Here is a 17,253-nt window from a genome sequence, read left to right as displayed (position 1 = left end):
GTGCCAAAATTTCGTGAATATTATCTCCATGTTTCGTATGCAGCATGTTTGATAAGACATCATATATTTTTTGTAATGAAGTAGTTCTTGAGTAAAGCTTGGCACAAGTGTCCCATATGTTCTTGGCGGTTTCCAAGTGGACCACATTGTTGGCCACCTGCTCTTCCATGCTATTAATGAGCCAACTTATCACCATGTTATCATCCTTAACCTACTTGTGGTAGGACGTATCTTCTGCATCAATCGGAGGAGGAAAGTTAACAACGTGGCTCAAGAGGTCACGAGTAATAAGAACCCTCCGAACCAATTGTGACCAACTCATGTAATTGGAGAAACCTCTAAGTGGAATTGTAGCAATATGGAGTATATCACTCTTATTACTATTGTATCCAATCTCCATGACGAGGCAAGTAAAATATGGAGGTAAAGGGAAAATGCCTTCTTCAAAGAACAATTACACTATGTAATTTGAAGAACCCGTAGACCAAATCAATCACCAACAAAAGAGAACAATAACCAATTTCTTTCACAAGAGCAAACACCAAATTATCAACAAATTTGTGCCTTTAGAAAGTGATAATAACATCCAGCCATCACTCAACTTCTCTTGTATTCATAAGAACAAAGAGAAGAAAGTAGATGCAACCGATTAGGCCTTAATCCAAACTCTTTTCTTCCACGTTCTTCTTCTTCTCTTCTCCTTCTTCTTCTTCTTCTTTTTCTTCTTTCTTGTTGATCTAAAGTTCCTTTCATGAGATCCTAAATTCTACATGGTATCAGAGCAGGTACTCATATGTGGGCCTATACCTAAACTATCTACTTGTAGAGCCACAATAAAGGGCCTATACCTAAAACTATCCACGTGTAGAGCCACAAAAGAGGGCCTACACCTAAACTGGTTACTCCTAAATTATCCACTTGTAGAGTCACAAAAGAGGGTCTACACGTGAGGGGGAGTGTTAAGAAATAGTCCCACATGGATTAGTGAGTACAAATATCTTGAGTTTATTAGTTGGGAAAGAGGCTGCCTAAGGTGGCTAGTCATTTTGGGATAGGGACTTGGACCCAATTTAACAGAATCCAAGTAGTTTTTTTTCTTTGCACTTGCGAAATTCACACATGCAGATCTCTTACACATGCGAGCTTCGTCTCGCTGATACAATCTGGACCGGTGGTTGCGATCACACAAAACAAAATGGTGGAGTCAATGGAAATGTTCCGATTTCTAAGATAGCGGATCACATCTGACTACATGGACACCGTCCGGAGGAGAGGCCAAATGAGCGAACGGTGGAAGCACTAATCTCGATGAGGTAGAGTGAGACATTCCTGCAAAAGGCGATACAAGATCAGGGTCAGGGATGAATGACGGTGCAGAGCGAACATTGGATGGCGTCGGGCGAACAATGATGCAAGTGAACGAATAATGGGGTCAAGCAACAGTCGAGCAGAGGAGAAAGGGAAGAGGAAGAGACAGTGGAGATTTTGAGTGGAGGTGGTCAGAACGCAGTGGCAACAGAGGAAAAATAAATGTGGTATTCTGATACCATGAAACAAATTATTGTTTGTTGAATTGAACTATGATTTGTATTGATTTAGAATAGTATTTATACACAATTTTATAACAAGAATCATCTAACTGATTCAGATAAATCTTATTCTTATGGATGACTCAACTGATTAATTGATAAATTTTTACAGAGTAAACGTATTATATTCTTTAGATGTTGCTCAAGCCAAACCAGAGTGCAAGTTGTACATGTCTGGTATCTGGCTCTGAATTTGAACAGAGTATACATTACCATAATTCTGGCTCTGAATTTGAACAGTGTATACATTACTATAATTCCCAAAACAAAAGCGAGCAACAAATGAACCAACTTCAGAATTTTCTGTTCTGCCTTCACCATCTTGTAAGCGGTCATAGCTGGTCGGTACAACACTACATTCCCCTACTCCCGTTAACTCACAATATTAATAGCAAACTCAGTGCGTAAGAAAGGACTAGACTTCTACTGCTTGATTCCTTTAAGGAAAATTGAAACTAATCTGCCATATGCATCAAGAGCCGAACAATCTTTGGAAACACGAAACAGTAAAGTGAAATTCAGAGAAAGAAAGACGAAAGAGAAACTAACCGATGCAGAACAGAGTATAATTTATTAAACATGAAAAACACTAGGAAAAAATACTTACCTTCTCCATAATTCTACAAAAATGATCTGTAAACCCGTTTCTATTTAAACAAAATGAGCATAGTCAAGTTATATGTTATATTACATTGAAAACATGATCAGGGAGGTCTGGATCGAGATCAATCCCTTCTCGGAAATGTTAGAACCAGTCGAGTATGAGAATGGCTGCTACTACAAGCACAGTTGTTCGAGAACCCCGGCCATTGTAGCAGGATTTCTCGAGTAGGATGGAGATGGTGCTGAATGATATGGCTTGTTTTCTTTCACACTTGTCCAACAGCTTGAAACGGGATGAAGGGAAAAGATAATATGTTTTTCTTAATATGCCTTGTTCTTTGGCTCGGTATTTTCAAGTTTTTATTGGGAAGTAGAGTTTCAATCTTGGAAAGGTATCTGCAGTCAGAGGAAGGTAAATAAAGCTGAGAGAGGGTCTTTGGGGGCAAAAGGGTGGATTACAAGACAAACCATTTAGGCCCTTGGTGAAGATTTTATTTGAGAACGTACAAGTGGAAGCAGCCTCAAATACGTTAAGATATACAAAGAAGCAGATGATTCCAATAACAGATTTCCTGGAGTACCTTGTCTTTGGCTCAGTCCTAGCCTATCCGTGCAAAACCATTCCATCTTATTCCTTCATCAAATCCCATACAACAGCTGCAATTGCCCACAACTTGCCATCTCGAGCAAAACCGGCAGAGTTGCTTTCAATCTATCTTCCTCCGCCGTTAGGGTTCACTCTTGCCTAAGATATGGAGACGAACTCATATCAGTGCTGTAAAATGAATCGTCCACAACCCCATAAACATTATCATCCTTCTCTTCGTCCCATTTCAATACCTCCCAGATGAACTTAAATGCCTCGTCAACTGTAACACGTTCACGTGCCTTAGTCTGCCGAACAAACAACTTCTTATAGCTAATAGAGGCGTACAGTTCCTTAAATTTCACAGCAACGTAATAGTAAGCTTGGTGTGCCAGGGATTGGTTGCTATTGTGGGGCTTCACTGGACTGAAATCTCCGAACCACTCGCAGACTGTCAAAGGAACCCTGTTGATCTTCTCTTCAAAGGCATCATACTTATTAAGAATGAGAATAAAAGGGGTGTCCCTGAAAGATGGATGTTTTACTACACTCTCAAAAAGGTCTCTGCTTGCAAGCAACCTGTTGCGCAGCTCCCCAGTGCCATGGGCCCATACCTGATCATAGTCACTGAGAGCAACACAGAAGATCACAGCTCGGACATCTTCAAACATTTCCAGCCATTTGCAACCTTCACTCAATCCTTTGGAATTTACTCGAATCAGCTGATATCTGTAAGAAAGAAGAATATAATTAGCCATCACATAAGTATGAAAAAAGAATCAATAGGAAAAAAATAAACAGTGGTCTGGTGTTTACTTCGTGAGAGGTGGTGGGCAGTCAAAATTTTCAGGACAAACTTCAGACATGGGGCTTCTATCATCCAGTGAAAAGTCAATGAATGCAAGACCATTGCTCTGGGTGACTCCTTCAGCATATAAGATATCCTTCTCAGATGGTTCATACTCATTGCTTGATATTTCAATAGCCTGCAACTCAATATATAACCAGTAAGGTTTAGTCAACACATCAGTTTCTAACAGAATACATGATCCTGAGTTTATGTTCAAGTATACTCAGTGCAGCATGAGTGCAATAATAAAACTTTAAGGATGCAAAAAACTTCAATTTCCAACCGTAAGAATGAAGTAGCAAAGAAGCATTTTAAACCAATTAAGCCATACCCGATCCAAGAAGTAACTGGCAACATCTGGAAGATAACGCAGTTCATCTCTTCTCTTGTAAGTTTCCTGAATAGCAGGATCCTTCCATACCTCATCCACAACAGGAGCATACTCACGGGTGGCAGCTGGAAAGAACGCATCCAAGTCTCCCATAGCCATGATTTCCAAAAGCCAATCAGAAAAATGTTTCAATCTTTGGTTGATCGAATAGATGCAGTGCTTATTCTCAACTCCTCTTTTGTCAGAATTCATCTCAGTTTCGTACCTGCCTACATAACAATGTATCCAATGAGCAAACTATGGCTTCGTTATCATTTTAAGTACAAAATGAAAAATGTATACTCTCCTACTTGCATTGATAGCTGATTATTAAGGAAATGTGTACATAAAATAGCCATGCAGGTTTGAGAAAATGGCCATGTGAAAAGGAGTGCATGAAGACCTAACCCAGCATATTGAGCATGGGAAGATGCATTTCCAGGTAAAGCCTCCTCTTCAAAATGTTCTCGCCCTTCTAGCAAAATGCTTAGGTATTTGTACATATTGCTTTGAATCATGAGCTTGATATTCAGCAACTCTACATCAGTGAACTTGTTTTCATATAAAATTTTTGCCTGTTCCAATGGGATAATCAGTGATCATTTTCCAATAACACAGCACAAACTGAACAATGTATGAGGTCTGAATAAGTTACCTGCTTGAACATAGTACTAGTTCCAGAACCCTCTAATCCAAGTAAGAGAAGCTTCTGAACTCTTCCTTGATCCAAATATTCTGCCACTGATCTATTTGAGTAAGTAGTTGTATCCCCTTTTGATGCGTGAATATCTCCCCGTCCAGGAGGAATTGGCAATGAGAATAAAGAACAAAGCAGCCGAGTCGAGGTCTGCCTAGGAAACAACACAACATTAAGTGTTAAATAATTTGACCACTGCGATCAATATATGCACTAGCAGCTTCATCAGAAGGGTTGGGAAGGATACCTTCCTCCATATATTTCCCTTTATGTTATTCTGGCCCTCTTCTTCATAGGACCCATCATCATACACCCAGAAATGGGTATCACAAGGACATTGCACATTCGCCAGCTGAAATAGAATTAAAAAAAAGGCCCATCAAGCTACCAAAATGTTATAAATGCAGACGAAAAATGTTAGTATTGTTTGCAATCTATTAACACATACTATAACAAATTACTCCAAGCAAAACTCGAACTGTCCAACTAAACTTCTTGGTTTGTTCGAGTCCAGTCTCAATTCCACGAATATGAGCTACAGACGAGATAAAACACGTGGTCACCCTCAACTCAACAGCTTTAATTAAGAAGTCAACAGACACTCAAAATACAAATGCATTACTCTAGCAATTAAAACTTTTGTTTTATTTCACTCTGTCAACAGAAATGGTAACATTCTATGCAGATAGAAGCACAATGCTCATGTAAAGTGCTTAAAAATACAGATAGGAAACTTTATGAAAAAAGACCTATTTTGAGGAAGGCCTATTGGAAATCAAAATAAACTTTTGAAGAGTAGACCCAACTTGTTTTCCCATGCACATCTTCCTTAAATTCTGAAGTAGTTGTATTACTGTATCTGGTTATACCGGCCAAACTGGAAAAGATCAGTTCAAGTTCTTTTTTTTTATGGGATCGATATACATCAAGGGGCAAGGAGGGGACGAGGCCCTGTGGAGTGTGATTGGGTCAGGACAATGTAAACAGAATATTTCTACAACTTGCTTCTTCCATCTTGACCTTTCAGAAAAAAGCTAAATTGGCAGCAAGCTCATGGAAACTTTTGGGGCCAGCAAAGGTGGTGTATTTCAAACAGATCACCCGGGAAAAACTCCTCACTTGTGATGACCTCAGTATGCAGTGACAGCCTTGTAAACTCACTCTGCATGCTACACAATCAGGAAGAGGACACAGCAAACCACCTCTTACTACACTGCCAATTTAGCCAGCAAGTATGGGGAGTCATTGAGTTTATAAGACAAATGCAATAGGAAGCTATCCCTTGCAGGAGAAATCTGAGAATTCAGTAGGGAAAGAAACTCAAGGACATTCCAAGGCCCACAAAGGTTTACTGGGGAGTCATAGAAGCGACCGTCGCTCAATAGTCTCATGGGAGCATGCCTTTGGGACTTTCCCCCCAACCCCAGCTGCATCATAAGAGGATATTGGTTAGAAGTGGCGAATATTAAAGAAGAGACCCGCTGGCTGAAACTAAACTTTGATAGGAACTCCCAGGGTAATCCGGGGCCAATTGGGATAGGTGGTGTAATCTGATTGTAATGGTCTTACTGGCCTTTACTGGCCGAGCAATCACTTAGACTCACTTGAAGCATAAACCAGGGCAGTCCTTGATGGAATCAAGGAATAAGCACAGAAGTTCACAGCCCTAGTAGTGATTAAAGAGGGCCCGGCAATGGTAAAAAATTGGACATCAAGATTAGGCCCTCCACCTTGGAGATTGAAACATGTATTCAATAACATCTAAGACATTAGTGAAGCCTTCATGTAAAATCTGGCAGCAGAATCCTCAGCTGCCAACATTGCATCTTATAAATTAGCTAAGCAAGGAGGCTCTTGTCCCACCCTTGTGGTTGGAGTGTCCCTTTGTCTGATTGCAGCTGAGGCTTTGTCTCTTATTACCTACTTGCTACAAAAAAAAGAAAAACAAAATCAGTTCAGTTCTAGTTCATAAGAACTCCATGATTCTTTTCCACTGACGGGGAACATAAACAATCCATTTTGGATGGAATAACATGACTTGTTTCTCCTAAATTGGGAGGTGGATTGAGATCAATCAGTAAAGAAACTTACACTTTTGGATTCGCTTTGATCTTTCAACAACAAATAACCACAGAATTGTCTTTTCTATGCAAAATAACTATGGTATTGGCATTTTCAATTGCAAACAAAACCATTCTAACCCAAGAAACAAAAAAAAAAAAAAAAAAAAAAAAAGAAAATTGCTGTGTTTTCATTCACTCCCCTCACTTGCACCTGAACATGTCAATACCACTTTTTTGCTTCTATCTATAACCATGACAATGGCTAAAATACATCTCTGATGCCATTGAAGATATTTCAGGGCTGCTTGCAGAAAGAAAAAAAAATTAGCTTATTTATCAGGGTTCCAACTTCAGCTGAAAAGCAATACTGTAGTGTTTCATTTGTTAGCTTTTCCTTGAACTAACATTTTGCTCCATAAGCGAGAAGACCACTTCTCACAGACCAATCGAAAAATTTGAGGCAGAAAACATCCATCAGAAGAGACATTTTCCAATTCGAAGTGCAGTTCAGTAATTCCATAATAATTCCAAAACATGAAATTATATACAACCTTGAGTGCTTCCAGAAAAGCTATGGAGATAATCAATGACATATTTTATGCTACAAGTTGAACATTCATGCTGCTCATATGCAAGAATCTGTTAATTGTGATCAAAGTATGCAGTTTCAGCTGCCCCTTCCTCAGCTTCCTCGCCATAATAGCACATTGCCCCAGTAAGGTGCCAATCCCTTTGTTGTGGCACTGGCAGCAGAAAAGTTACATTTCAAACAAGACATGTTTCTAATTTAACATGCTAAGGGTGGAACCTCAACAATGTGTGAACTTCCATTTCGGCAGTGTCTGCAATGAGGATGGGTTCTAAGGGTGGAACCTCAACACGTTTGCTGCGTTTTTGGAAACAGAAAACGATGGAACATAACCAATTCACAAGAGCATTGACTACTGTCCAAAATAGTGATTTACAAAACATAATCACTTATTCTCAGCATTAGAATCTTGTAGCAAGACTTTAACAAAAATAGAAGTTGCATTACAAAATATGCAAACAAAAATAAACTTCTTATACAATTCAATCAGACATGAAGACATTTTAAAATGCCAAAATATTCTAGAAACAGTTATAGAAAAGGTAGACAAAGGAAAGAGTCTTGTTTTTTTAGAGAATTAACAGAACTCAAACAAAGTTTAGAAAACCTAAACAAAGATAAAATACAAATTATCTTTGATGAAATCTTAGATATAAACAAAAATTTAAGTTCTGAATCTTAAATGTAAATGCAAATGCAAACACTGAATCTTCTGAAACAGAAGATTCTGAAAATATGTCTGACTCATTCGGAACTGAAGCATGAGTATTTGGATAACAGCTGAGCATGTTTCTTCAGGAAATTCTTGTATCACAGTCGTTTTAAAACTACCAGGGTATAACAAATTTAATATTCATGCTCCCGTTGATACAGGAAGTACCTATTGTCTAGCCTAACATGCACTACTTCCAGAAAATTTGTGGCAACCCCTTCCAGAACCACCTCGAGTCACAATCGGCTCAGGGGAAATTCTGAAACTTCCACATGAAGCACGCAAAATTCAGCTCGACATTGCAGGCAAATTGTTTTTGATTCCTTCGTTACTCGGTCTCGGAACTACAATTAATACAGGACCAGACTTAGTTCTATGAAACACTTGGTTAATGTTCCACGCACCCGTAGAACAAACACCTGAATATTATCGTTCTAAAGTGTCATATAAGACGAGAAATTAATGGAGATACTGTGTTTGCCTATGCAATTAAGCCCTCACAGGCTTATGCCATTTCTGGAAATGCACACACTCTCCATTATTTCCAAAAACGCAGCAAACGTGGTGAGGTTCCACCCTTAGAACCCCTCCTCATTGCAGAAACTGCCGAAAAGGAAATTCACACACTTCTTGTATCTACCTGCTCTGAAAAACCTTTAGAATGGTGGTCCAAACAAAAACCATTTGCTGATCTCAAGCCCATTGATCCCGATAAGCTAATTTTAGTAAAACCTATGGTTTATACCCCCTCGGACGTTGAAGAATTCTCACATCAAATAACCGGTTTGCTCTCACAAGGACTTATATGAGCAAGTCACTCTCCACATACCTCTCTTGCATTTTTAGTTCGAAATCATGCAGAGATTAAATGTGAAAAAGTTCGAATGGTCATTATCTGTAAAAAGGTTAATGAAGCCACAAATATGGATGACTACTATCTCCCTAACAAGGAGAGGTTAGTTGCCTCCATAAGAGGAAAAAAATGGTTTTCCAAATTTGATTGTAAATCAGGATTTTGGCAAATTCGTCTCACAGATCACACCATTCCTCTTACTGCATTCAGTTGTCCGTTAGGACATTATGAATGGCTTGTGATGCCATTTGGGTTAAAACAAGCTCCTAATATTTTCCAAAGAAGAATAGATGATATCCTGAAATCATTCTTTAAATTCTGTATTGTATATGTCGATGACATATTTGTTTTTTTAGAAACAAGAGAACAACATGCAAAACAATTACTACAACTTTTGGAAACTTTAAAAACTGTTGGAATAGCTCTCAGGAGACAGAAAACTGAAATGTTTTGTACTAACATAGATGTCTTAGGATTAAACATTTCCTTCTCTGAAATAATTCTCCAAAATCATATTCTAGAAAAAATTTCTTCATTTCCAAATGATATTGAAGATATAAAACAACTTCAAAGGTTTTTAGGTTGTCTTACTTATGCTGAACAATTATAATGAAAATTTAGCAGAAATTCGAAAACCTTTTCAACAGAAATTAAAAAAGACTGTAAAATGGAGTGGACTCTTGAAGACAATACAAGAGTAATTAGGATCAAACATATGTTAACAAAACTTCCCACATTAACATTACCAGATCCAAATGCTTTTCTCATTTGAGAGACAGATGCTTTAGATCACACGTGGGCAGCAGTATTAAAATGTAAAGACAATTAAAAAAAAATATGCAAATATACTTCTGGAACATTTAAGGCAGCAGAAATAAATTATCATTCTTACGAAAAAGAAATTTTGGCTGTAAAAAACGGTATTAAGAAATTTTTTATATATCTTGTACCTAAAGAATTTTTAGTTCATACTGATTGTAAAAACTTTGTAGGCTTTATGAAACGAAACCTCAAAGATTCCCTTTGCCGAGGAAGATTACTCCAATGGCAACAATGGTTTTTCCAATTTTCCTTTACTACTGAACATATTAAAGGAGAAAAGAATTATTTACCTGATACTCACTAGTGAGTTTGTAGACAGGTAAAAAGAAATGGCAACTGACCCGATCAGCGATTGCCTTCATGATTTGATAACGTCAATCTCAACTCTAATAATTTTGTTGTCTACCTTACAATCTTTGTTTGATAATCTCTTAATCCTTCATGAAAGAGGGGACATAAATGAGAATTGTACCCATTATGGTTTAACTCTGAAGAAATCACTCTCAAAGTTAAGCAATTAACTCAAAAGCTACAAGAACTACATATACGACGTGAATCGCCAAGTTCTTCTAGGATTTCTACCGGATCTCCATCGCGAGAAAAGGAAGCCATAACAACTACTTTCACTAAGCAGACGGATGACTGTATTACTCTACTGAGTAAAGGTCGACCGGGGATTTCTACAGGTCATGCTAGGCATAAAAAGGAAATCATAACTCAGTCTTCCCACAAGATAGAAGAATTAGAGTTTTCTACCTACCAATCTCGAGCTGGAAAAGAAGTGATTAAAACGGATCCTTCACAAGAGAAAACCGAATTGCTTGTAAAAGAGAAATTTTTCAAAGCACGTTTGGTTACCCCATCAGAGTTCATTTGGTTGAAAAGCCTGAGTAAACTAGAACATTGTGAGCAAAGTGAGTTTGATTTTCTTCGGAAAATAATGCCACTTAAACTCACGGATATCATCTCTGAAGAACTTTCACTAAGGCCCAAAACACCTGTATGTGCTAGTTCGAAGGAGATTATTGACCATCAAACCCAATTCCAAGTGCGGAATCAAAGAATTGGTGATGGGATGCATACTCCCTTTATAACTACTGATTCCAGTGAACTCTGGAACAGGACAGTCATATACCCATTTTGGGAACCCAAGTATATTTGGATGCTATTCGATTATGGCTTCATTGGTCAAATTCTCTTACAAGTGAATGATTGAATACCTTTCGAGTTATTACCCAAAGAAATTACTGAAGCCTACAAGGCATTGAGTGTAATGGTTAAATGCAAGTCGATCCGATTAAAGTTCATTTTGACAATTGGTGACATCACTGGGCCTGATAAGTTCTTACCAAGTTTTTCGGTAATTACTATTGAAGCACTTGAAAAGGATGGTGAACTTCCCCGATTTAACCCGAAAATCAAGCCAAAGACAAAGGGCTGCCTTGAATCTAAGTGGTGTTATCGTCGCTATTAGAATAAGGAACATAGTTTAGTATCTTCAGAGACTGATTCTAAAGAAAGAAAGCGTTCATCTACAAAACATCTGTCCCATTGACGATCGTACCCAAAAGTTTCAAGGAGACTCCTACTCCTATCAAGAAAGCGCTGGAAGAAGTTGAAAGGAAAATAAGACCTAGAAATTTTCTTGGCACAAAAAGCACAAAGGAGAAATATCGTGAAATTGTGAAAGAAGCGTATGGCAAAAAACACTCCTGCAAATTTTGCGAGAAGAAAATCTTAGCCGAAGACCTCCTTTTGCAATAAAGATGTTAGCAACACGTCAGCAAACGACGTTGATCGCCGTCGAACAACAGAAAAGAAGATACTCTTATGTCAACAAAACTGATGTCACAACATAAAAAGACCAAAATACCCTTAATTTTGGTGTTGCCAACAAATAAATGAAACTAAAAAAAAGTCGAAAATACCCATCAATTTTTTCTTAGGACCATTACTTGGATAAAAGCGGAAAAATTCTAGGCCGAAAAAACTATAAATTCGACTCTCCTCTATCAAGCAGATCATCAAAAATAATGAGGGAAGAAATCAGAGCGAAGAAGAATGCGATTTCCAGCTTAGAAAATTCCGACGAAGGTGATTTCCAGCAACAAAGCACAGTATGTGCAATTTAAGCCGTAATGGCTAATAACCCCTCCTCATTGTAGAAATTGCCAAAAAGGAAGTTCACACACCTCTTGAATCTACCTGCTCTGAAAAACCTTTAGAATGGTGGTCCAAAAACGAACTTCAATTAAACATTGAATGCAATAAGAGGAATGGCAAGTTCTGTGAGATGAATTTGCCAAAATCCCAATTTACAATCAAATTTGGAAAACTAGTTTTCCTCTTATGGAGGCAATTAACCTTTCCTTATTAGGGAGATAGTAGTCATCCATCTTCGTGGCTTCATTAACTTTTTTATAGTTATTGACAATTCGGGTTTTTCCGCATTTAATCTTTGCATGATTTCGAAATAAAAATGCAAGAGAGGTATGCGGAGAGTGACTTGCTCGTACAAGTCCTTGTGAGAGCAAATCAGTTATTTGATGTGAGAATTCTTCAACATCTAAGGGGGTATAAACCATAGGTTTTACTCGAATTAGCTTATCGGAATCAATTAGCTCGAGATTAACAAATGATTTTTGTTTGAACTACCATTATAAAGGTTTTACTCGAATTAGTTTATCGGGATGAATAAGGTGAGATCAGCAAATGGTTTTTGTTTCTGAGCACGTTCTAGAGGTCTTTGGCAAAACCAAAACAACAGAATACAATGAAAATCATTTTTTAGACAGATTATTTGAACACCCAACAATTTTGCAAAGGCAACCTTCAGTACAACCTAGTGCCTGCCTCATATTCACTGTATTCAAGAGCTTTTTAAAAAACCTCACCACCCAACCTTGCATAAAACTTCAAATCATTCAAACAGCCAGTATAGTATAACATTCGGACAGATCAACTCTATTTTTAGCATGATCAACAAATTTTTGACTTTTGGATCACCTAAAATTACTCTAAGACAGAGTATAAAGGGTATACTTGATTTTAGTTTATTAGGAGATTGAAAAAAGTAGCATCCACGAACATAAATAAAGCACATTAAAAAAGAAAAAAGAAAAAACAAAGCTTCTTCCATGTCTCAAACCTTACCCTGAGCACTCTAAGCTCCACCTTAGTGATTTCACGACCGTTCATGTACACTTGTGTGTTCCCGTTGCTAGCATCCACGTGCAGCTTCCCACCAACATTTAGCTTGGAACTAATAATCCTATCAGGTTTTTCTCCCTCCTAAATTCGACCTCCAAATATCAATTATACTCAGGACTTTCTACAAAACAAAAATTAATAGAAATAACGGGAAATCAATTGCAAATTCACCTTTCCCCATAAGCCCGAGTCTTTATCATACCAGTAACTCCCTGGTTTTAACTTCTGCGGTGGAATACGGCAACCTAAAATATCAGCTAATTCCTCTTGCCTCAGTGGCCTACCATTCAAAATAAGCTGCTCCGGCCTAAGCTGATTAGCTGGGCACTCCTTCTCAGCCTTCATGATCTGTAGAACCTCCAAAGAACTACACAGTCGAGACAAAAGCCTAGAACATTTACCCAACTTAGGTCTCTTTGACTCATCAATAGGTCGCCCAATACAGCTCACACATTTTCGCCCCTCAGGCATAGATCCCATAGCTTTAAGCACACAATTACTACAATACCAAGCATCACAGACTAAACAAGCTTCTTTGTCTCTTAGTCTGTTTCCTCCACCACACCGTGTGCAAATGCTTCTCTTTCGGTCAGTTCGGAACAAAACAGGAGATGGAGGGCGATCCGGTACTGTAGACCAGGGCGATGACCCCTCTTTCTCTTCTTCCCCATCCTCCGTATTAAAAGTAACCACAGCAGTGCGGGAACCCCAGTGCGGAGGTTTGGGAGGAGAATTGGACGGTGAACTAGCTTCCTGAACGGGCGACTCATCTACGAGGCCGTTCGTGGTTAAAGACTGCGCCGACTCCTCCTCTCTCGACCTCGACGTGAAAGAATATCTAGAGCAATCTACAGGACTCTGAAACTCGGAGGTCTCGCTTCGGTTTGTACTTAAACGAGAGACTATTGTGGCCAGTGGCTCAACAAGGGGAGCGAATGAAGTTGAAACAGATGACTCGGAAACAGAAACCTGAGAAGAACTGTGAACTGAGAGGGCATCGACGTCAACAGGATTAACTTTGTGGACGTTGTGCGGGACAGGTGGGCCTTCGTATTCAACAGCGATCGAATAATCTAGTTGGTCTTCGTCTGGAAGAGGAGCTCCAGGAGGAAGCATTTTCCGTAGAACCTCTTCCCAGGTTTTCTCGTCTTCCATTTGGGCCATTAAAGTGTAAGATCGACGCTTTTCTAGAAAATGATTCAGTGAAAGTTCGACACTTCAAGCAGGGGATCAAGCAAATGCACCAAACCTAGGGTTTCTGCCGATCGACCCAGTAAAACCTCCGCTTGATTCTCAAACTGATGAGCGAGAGGGATTCAAATCCAAAGGCCTTGAAAAGGCAGAGCTGACGAAGACATGGAAGGTTAAAGGCTACAAAACTGGGAAGCCGTTAAAGTGATTCAGAAGCTTGAGAAGCAGGGCTGCGCTGGTGCCGTCTGGAGAAGATGAAACTAGCAAACTGGAGAGCAGAGTAAGAGGCGGAGAGCGACGGAAACAGCATCGCCTTCGAAAGCTCAATATCGCCAACTAGCAGAGCCGCCTATGACATTCATGATACTGACGTGAAGTGCTCCAACCGAGGTTACTGACGTTAGATTAGATTCGCATATTATAAAATTCATAAGATGGAAGGTAGTTTGAACTGAGAAGCTCAGATTTGGCCACGCTAATCTTTCATTCTTGACTAATTTATCTAAATCGAGCCAAATTATTAATGCAAATTCTCCCATTATTTTGTATTATAAATTGTTTGTAAAAGATAGTATAGTTTCTGCAAATCGTTAGTGCTTAGAGTATAATTTTACACAAGTATTCCATATTTACTTAGTTATTTCAAGATGGACAACGTTATTTGGGAATTTCTCTTTAATACTATTGATCAACCCATTGATAAGGAGAGTATCTTCTTTGAGCCATTTAAGGAGAGTATCTTCTTTGAGCCATTTATTGTAGGAATTGTCTTCGTCATCTATGAGTGGAGATGGTTCGGTCAAGTGTCCTAAAAGATCTCGAGTGATAAGGAAATGCTTGACTGATTGAGACCAACTCAAATAATTAGATAATCATCTTAAGGGAATTATGGTAATCTTGAGTAAATCACTCTTACGGGATATAAATTGCTCAACTAATAACTAGCAAGATATAACAACACTTGAAATATAACCGAAAGCTTTATAATATTCTCTAACTAAACCTTGCAACTGAGAGAGCATGAAGGACAAAATTAAGGGGGGGAATCATACCATGTGCTGGCCATGCAAGATTACTATTCTAAATCAAAAAATAATCTCCTAGAAAGATATCAAATCATATCACCAAATCTTGCTCAAAATAAAGATTTATCCAAGGAAATAAACTTTCCTTCTTAAGCCTATTTGTCACATGTATCATAAGATCTCATCCATTTACTTTCCTTTTACTCTGTCTTTATCTTAAGTAGGTTAAGCATTGTTGAATTCATCAACTTCCTTTCCAAAAATGGAACACCCCTTCCTTGCGTCAATAGAGAGTGCACTAACGGAGAAGAAAAAAAACAGCCAAACAACAGCCTTCTAAGAGAGATTTAACGATTATAATCTCAATATTGAGCATAATATATCGTGATTGTTGTGAAAAAAACTATCTAGGCTTTGTACCAAATCAATTTTTCAAGGAACAAACACAACATCAAAGCATATAAACAACCTATAATCGATATTTGCATGAATGAAGAGAAATCGAAAAACAAAAAACTGAGGTTGTTTTATATGAGATAACAACACTTATTCTTCACACATACAAGCATAAATAATCATTTTCCAATATTCCTCACGATCTTAATCGTCAATATTCATCTTCATAAAAAAAGAAGAAATCAACTTATCTTGAATGAACATGAGCAACTAAAACCGAGTCAGCCATGATATGATGTTGATAAATTTATGATAATACCTTAACCGAGGGATTCTAAAATCATTACTCTGATACCATGTTGATTTTAAGATCCCATAGTAATTAGATTAGGTCAAGGTAATCAAAGAGAAGAAGAAACGAAGAAGATGAAGAGATAAGAGGGAAGAGAGAAAGAGAGAGGAGAGAGGGACAACTTGCATGAGAGGAGAGAAGTGGATGCGAGGAATGAGAGGATTAGGATTGTGAGAGCTTGCCCCAATCCCCCCCTTTCTTAACCTTTTTTTATATATGTGAAGGAGTAATAATTACATCATGCACTTTACCCTAAATAGGGTGGAATAAGGACAAGAAATAAAGAACTTTTACATCAATGCCACTATAGATAACTTATATCTTCTAATAGTTGAATCTCTTAAGCCAATCCTTTAGTCTACTAGGAATGATTGATCATGCTTTATACCACAGTTTTGCCATATTTTGGTCGATCAATCATTGATTGATCATGCTTTATATTTTTTACCTGTGCACTTCCGATTGATCGATCATTGGCTAGTTGATTGATCTAGTACTAGTTCACTAAGTGGATTTTCAAAGTGAATAAAAATAATCTTAAATAACTCTAACATATTTGAAGTATGTGTATGCATCAGTAAAACGTGTAGAAATATAATTTTGTCCTAATTTTTTTATTGTACCTCAAGTTTGGAAGGTTTAGGGTTGTTTTCTTGCATAAATTGAATTTTATGATTTTGATGACTTCTTAAACTCTACTCTTCAATTTATTGTTTTTTCTTTCTAAGGGTGTTTCTTCAAAATCACTTTGACACAATTGTGTAGCTCAAGGTCTTTGAGCAGTTTTTGCTAATACATTGCATAGACCTTATGATTTTCGTGTCTCTTGAAGAAAATGCATATGAAATACTAAAATTACTATTGTTAAATCAATTAGGTTTTGTTATCATCAAAGTCAAGAAAGGAGTCAACGCTGGGTCAACATTACTTAAGTAACTTATTATGCTATTTTGCATCTATCTTAGGGCATGTTAGTGCGTAGAGAAAGTGATGGAAGAATTCACTTCCTCTAAAGAATGTGACTTTAAAACGTTAGTCAAGTTGAAAAATCGATATGAAATTCACTTCACCCAAAGAGATTGAATCACCTCGTTTCTTAACAAAAAGATGGAATGTGAAATTCCACCAGTTAAGTAAGAATTTCACTCTCTATTGTTAGTTGCCTTTGTAGGTTTGTACATTACTCCTTCATCCTCCTTTTGTTCTTCTTTCTTCTTCTCTCTTCTTCCTCCTTCCTTCGTCCATTTTTCCTTACTTAATCATACTAAATAATTATAAATTTAATTTAGTGTATCAAAATTCAAATTCATGTCATTTAAGTTAAATTTTATTCTATCAAAATAAA

The 17,253-nt window shown here is 37.8% G+C and overlaps 1 protein-coding gene across 1 annotated transcript; it reads right to left on the bottom strand.

Annotated features, from left to right (window-relative positions):
* Nucleotides 1–2,218: 2,218 nt before the first annotated feature.
* LOC137958864 (extra-large guanine nucleotide-binding protein 3-like) lies at nt 2,219–14,507 on the bottom strand. The gene is made up of 8 exons (XM_068806048.1): nt 13,116–14,507; nt 12,888–13,025; nt 4,943–5,047; nt 4,654–4,845; nt 4,407–4,573; nt 3,960–4,224; nt 3,595–3,764; nt 2,219–3,507 (listed from the first exon to the last, which is right to left on the bottom strand). The coding sequence occupies exons 1-8, from the start codon at nt 14,106–14,108 to the stop codon at nt 2,928–2,930; spliced, it is 2,610 nt and encodes an 869-aa protein (XP_068662149.1). The 5' UTR covers nt 14,109–14,507; the 3' UTR covers nt 2,219–2,927.
* Nucleotides 14,508–17,253: the final 2,746 nt, after the last annotated feature.

Source organism: Aristolochia californica, unplaced genomic scaffold, assembly GCF_029961685.1.
Source record: "Aristolochia californica isolate CCGP_79_NKW_82.1479 unplaced genomic scaffold, dmAriCali1.0.hap1 SCAF_3, whole genome shotgun sequence".
NCBI lineage: Eukaryota > Viridiplantae > Streptophyta > Magnoliopsida > Piperales > Aristolochiaceae > Aristolochia > Aristolochia californica.
The sequence above is the reverse complement of the archived record's forward strand: the minus strand, read 5'-3'. Positions and strand labels throughout refer to the sequence as shown.